Here is a 5890-nt window from a genome sequence, read left to right as displayed (position 1 = left end):
CTTAATTCATGTGATACAATTCTAAAAAATCATTTTAAGGAATCACAGAGAAAATACCAACTTGGATACAAAATGAGGGCATATTTAACCTCTTCATTTTTAATTACGTATGTCAGAAAGTCATTACTGTCCCTGGTCCATTAAATGTATAATAATGAAATGACTGAAAGAAGGAATTAATATTTTGATTCAGAAAGAAGAGCAAACCTAAGTAAAAAAAAAAACAGAATATTATCTCACTTCTACCACTGAACCTCTATGGACCCTTACAAATTTTAGCTCCCCACTCCAAGCCTCACTCATCAGTCTACAAAAGAATAATAATAAAACATTTGTTTAAAATTAGCTCTCAAGCATCTCTTAATATTGAACTTCTATGTGTCTTGTAATAAGGGATATGAAATGTCTCATGACTCTTAACCTGTGCTTTTTGTCCTGAATCACCTAGATATATGGAGCAATATACACACTCCCAAATAATCAGCTCAGTGAGTAAGTAAAAAAGCTCTTCTCTGCACCATGTTGCTGTTTGTTTATTTGTTAAACTGCTTGCTAACCATATACTCTCTCTGACTGAATTCTAAGATAAACAGTAAATAGTGATCAATTAAGTTATATTTCATCCTCTCCCTAACGCTTGTAAGACCTGTGATAACCTCATTCACTCTGGAGCCTGATTTCTTATAAAGATTACATTACACTGATTTCATATTGTTAGAAACTGATTTGGTAATGTGGAGGTTGGAGCCTGTGAGTAAGGAGTCATGAACATTTTGGAAAATATTTCTGTTATGTAATTTTGTTCACTGATTCTTGAATAATTTCGTTCCACATGTAAAATAATACAATTAGCACAAAAGGTGCTTTTTAAAAAAATATATAGAATTAAATTTTACTAAAACTCTGTTAGCATCTCAAAAAATACCATTACATCCTTGATGGATTAGTGACACACAAAAAGGGATGTATTTCAGAGGGAGATTGGACAAGAGTCTGTTTCATGTTACTTGATCCATTGTTCAGTTCCCTACACTTAAAGGAGTCTCAAGTGCTTTCCCAAATCATAATTACCACAATCTTAATGTGGAATTGATTTTGCTGTAATAAGTAAGTGTCACACTCAGCACTAAATCTTGTAGAGTTTATCTCAGTAGATATTTAAAAACTGAAAATAAGATTATTTTTCTGCATTAATCACTCCTTGGTGATGACAACAGCAAAAACTAGTTATGAATATTGACAAGGTTTATCCAGGGTTAAGATGCAAGGATTAATTATAAAAGAACTATCTGTTATTCCAGGTTAAACTGGGGACATTATGGATTGTAGGAACAAGACCAGAGTCACTGAATTCATTCTTCTAGGGTTTCAGAATGAGAAAGAAGTAGAAATTCTTCTGTTTTCTGCATTCCTGCTCATGTACACGACATCTCTGAGTGGCAACACCATGATCATCCTTTTGGTGTGTGGTGACTACCGTCTGCATTCACCCATGTATTTCTTTGTAGCCAACCTTTCCTTCCTTGAAGTTGCCATCACCTCCACAGTGGTGCCTAAGATGTTAGCTAACACATTTTCCCACACCAAGGCAATATCCTTCGTGGGATGTCTCACACAATCTATCTTCTACTTCCTTCTGGGATCCACGGAATTCTTCATCCTGGCTGTCATGTCATTTGATCGATACGTTGCCATCTGCAACCCACTGAGGTATGCCATCATCATGAACAGGCAGACATGTATAATGTTACTTCTGGGATCTTATATGGGTGCATTTTTGTCAATGTTGGCGCCATCTGTCTTAACTGCCCCATTAATCTTTTGTGGGCCAAATAAAATCCATCATTTCTTCTGTGACAGAGCCCCCATGCTACAGCTGGCCTGTACCGATATCGCTCTGGCTGAACTGGCTGACTTTGTCTCCTCTGCTGTGTTGCTCTTGGGCTCCTTGCTCCTGACAGGAGTGTCTTACACCTACATTGTGATTACTATCCTTGGAATGCCCTCTGTGCAGGGGCGGCAGAAGGCCTTCTCTACTTGTGTTTCACATATTACAGTGGTTACACTTTATTACGGGAGCTCCATCTTCCTCTATGTTCGTCCAAAGAAAGGCAGTGCAACAAGCATTAACAGATTTGCCACAGTGCTGAACACCCTTGTCACACCAATGTTGAACCCTCTCATCTACAGCCTTCGAAATGAGAAAGTCAAGGAATCCCTGAGAGATGCCTCCAGAAAATATATAGGTATGCTAATAAATTTAAGACCTCAAAAATGATATTTTTACAGAATTCAATGACTTGCATGATTGCCAACAAAAACATTCTTCATGATATAATTATGTAAATGTTTAAATTTTTACATGAAAGAGAAACATATGTAAAGATAAGGTCTTAAATATCATATATATGATGTATATATAATATTAATACATATAAATTTAGAGAGCAGGGGGAGAAGAAGCAGGTCAGGAAGAATCTCAAGCAGATTCCTTGCTGAACATGGAGCCCAACACGGGGCTCCATCTTATGACCCTGAGATCATGACCTGAGCCAAAATCTAGAGTTGGACATTCAACCGACTGAGCCACCCAGGTGCCCCACGTACATATGTTCTAAAGCAGTCCTTATTCCTCCCATTTTCCTGTTCATTTAATTATTCCAAAGTCAATTCCTGTACAACCCCTTCATTTTAAATCTGATAACTCTTCTTGATATTCTCACTTTTTGTTACACGATTCTCTGGTATTTTTTTTCTCTGTAAATATCAATGTATGTTTGAATTTAATATAAAGTCCCATATTAAAATGGTAAATTTCATTTGATTTGATTTTTGAAATATTACCTTCAGATGCTTTATCCATTTAATATTTAAGTTTTAAGTTACTGATGGATCTTTTCAAGCCTCTACTGAATTTAAAATCTGCAGCAGTTATGCTCCTCTTTCTATGCCACAGATGCTGTGGCAATAGAACTCATCAATGTAAAGCCTCTGCTGAATATGCAGAGAAGGGACAGCCAGCAGGAAGCTATCAGAGACATTATCTATTTTACCTTTCAGAGCCATTAGAGATGAATTCAGCCGTTCAACTCAAGACTACACTTTTCTTGTTTTTTTCCAAATGACATTTTGTTTATTTATTTGTCTGTGACCCTGTATTTTTCTCCAAGCCCCTTAGGCTTACACATCATTAAGCTACTAATGTAAACTTACATCAACCAGCCATCCAACTTATGTTCCAGAAAGAGGATTTATATATGATATTGGAAGACAAGAAACATATATGCATGGGATTTTTGAGCAAGTGTCATGATTGAATAAACTGATATTCATTCAAAGATGAGTAAAAAACCACATTTTGAAAGTCAGTGTGCCTTCTTGTTTAATTGGTTTCGATTTTGAAACAATGTTGTGTTGTAGCATGGTCATGTGTTACTGTGTGAATTTGGTCCAAATATTTAGTTTGTTTAGTCTTCTAAAATCTAAAATTAAAATAATAGCACACATTACACTATTGTTTTAATAATTGACTTAATAATAAATAACATAAAAACCAATGCAAAAATCACAATATATATAACTTATCAATAGTGCCCCCTTAGATGGCCTAAACCTGCATAATGTTTTATGCTCAAATATGTTAAATTTCTACTCAAAATTTAGAGATAAAGTATATCTAAAAAAACTTTTACTCTCAATTTTTGAAGCATCTTTTTCACAGTATTTGCACCAATAAAATTTAAGAAAAATGGATTTTTCAATACACTGATAAACAATAAAATGATGGAAAAATACTTAGGTGATATAAGCACTAATTAAAGTAAGAAGAAAATTTAAGGAAAAAAACACAAAAAACAATAAATATGCCATTACAAAAAATTAAAGCTACCAACTCTAACCATCAACCAGGCAAGGAACCCAAACATGACTGTATCAGGGAATGACATCAACAAGCTAAGAAAGTAGACAGTAATCAGTTTATGTTCCTCAATGTAAACATTGAAAAACTAATGTAAATAATTGGAACAGCTTCTTCAGATCTCTGTAAAAAACAATCAAATGCTTAGCCACCACATGACTGCATCATCAAGAAAAAGCAAATATGATAAAAAAAATGACTTTGTGGCATATTTACATGCCCTTTTGGCACCCCCTTCTTTGGCTTGTAGTCAGTGTTCTGTTTTTTTTTTTAATTTTTTATTTAAATTCTAGTTAGTTAACATGTAGTACAATATTAGTGGCATGAGTAGAATTTAGTGATTTATCACTTACATACAGCACCCAGTGCTCTTCACAATGAGTGCCCTTCTTAATAAATCAAAACCAAGTAAGAATAGTATAAACGTATTATCAAAGTATAATTGTACTCATCAAAATTGAGGCAAATATTTCACAAATTTTAGGAACTGAATGCTGCAACAAAAAATAATATATTACCAAGTAGGCTTTATATATGACAAGAGTTGTTTTAATATTTAAAAAGTATAAGGCTGTAATTCACTGACCTAAAATTATGAGGTAAAATAAAAAATGATGACTGCAATTGATGAAAATTCCACTTCTAACCTATCATTTTTAATGATCAAATGTTAAAGTCATTTCCATTATATCTGTAACAAAACTTAGAAGCTCATTTCTGCAACTTATATTTACATTTGTACTAGAAGTCCCAGAAGAACATAGCAAAGATATAATTCAATTAAAAGGTTAAAAAATAATTTAATTAAGAGTCTTCTGTTTTTATTCCTTAAGCTGTGCCTTTTATTCTCATGACTTATGCATTCCTTACTTGGCAACCTGTATCTTCCACTCCTCTTAACAGGTTTTGTCCACACCCCCGCCCCTCCCCTCTGGCAAACATCAGCTTGTCACTATATTTACAGGTCTAGTTCTCCTTTTAAAATTCTTTTTCGACTCCATATATGACTGAACTCAAATGGTATTTGTCTTTCTGTGTCTGACATATCACTTAGCATAATACCTTCCAGGTCCATCCATGTTGCTTCAAATGACACAATCTCATCATTTTTATGACTGTGCAATATATCACATCTTATGTATCTATTCATTTCTCAATGGCAACTTAGGTTTCTTCCATATCTTGGCTATTGTAAATAATGCTGCAATAAGCATAGGGGTGCATATAAGTTTTTGAACTAGCATTTTTGTTTTCTTTCTGCAAATAGCCAGTAGTGCAATGACTGGATTATAGGGTATTTCTAGTTTTAACTTCTCAAGGAAACTCCATACTGTTTTACACAGGGACTATACCATTTACATTCCCACCAACAGTATCCAAATGCTCCTTTTATTACACATTTTTGCCAACAACTTGCTATTTCTTTTTTTTTTTTTTTTTGGCCATTTTGACAGGTATAAGATGATATCTCATTGCGGTTTTTTAAAAATATTTATTTATTTGAGAGAGAGCACATTTAGCAGGGAGCCCAATGCAGGGCTCCATCTCTGGACCCCGGGATCATGACCTGAGCCAAAGGCAGATGCTTAACTGACTCCCACCCAGGTGCACCTCTCACTGTGGGTTTGATATGCATTTCTTGATGATTAGTGAGGTTGAGCATCTTTTCATGTGTCTGTAGGTCATCTGTATGTTTTTTTTGGAAAAATATCAATCCAGTTCTTCTGCCCATTCTTTAACCACATTGTTCATTTTATTATTATTATTTTGTTGTTGTTGCATCAATGAGATTTTTATATAGTTTGTATATTAACTCTTTATTGGATACATCATTTGCAAACATCTTCTACCATTCAGTAGTTTGACTTTTTGTTTTATTAATGATGTATTCACTGTGCAAAGTGTTTTTATTTTGGTGTGGTTCCCAAAGTTTGCTTTTGCTTTTGTTTCCCTTGAATTAGGAGACATACC

At 34.3% G+C, this 5890-nt stretch overlaps 1 protein-coding gene across 1 annotated transcript; it reads left to right on the top strand.

Annotated features, from left to right (window-relative positions):
• The first annotated feature begins 1318 nt into the window (after positions 1–1318).
• Positions 1319–2278, top strand: LOC123779410 (olfactory receptor 6M1-like). The gene has a single exon (XM_045777501.2). It carries the CDS (start codon positions 1319–1321, stop codon positions 2276–2278), a length of 960 nt encoding a protein of 319 aa, XP_045633457.2.
• Positions 2279–5890: the final 3612 nt, after the last annotated feature.

Source organism: Ursus americanus, chromosome 5 (genome assembly GCF_024610735.1).
Source record: "Ursus americanus isolate L20-20 chromosome 5, mUrsAme1.1.p, whole genome shotgun sequence".
Taxonomy (NCBI): Eukaryota; Metazoa; Chordata; class Mammalia; order Carnivora; family Ursidae; genus Ursus; species Ursus americanus.
Note: the sequence above shows the minus strand (reverse complement) of the source record. Positions and strands in the feature narration are given on the sequence as shown.

Coding starts and splice junctions, on each gene's coding strand:
- LOC123779410 (XM_045777501.2), top strand. CDS start 1,319: ATGGATTGTAGGAACAAGACCAGAGTCACTGAATTCATTCTTCTAGGG.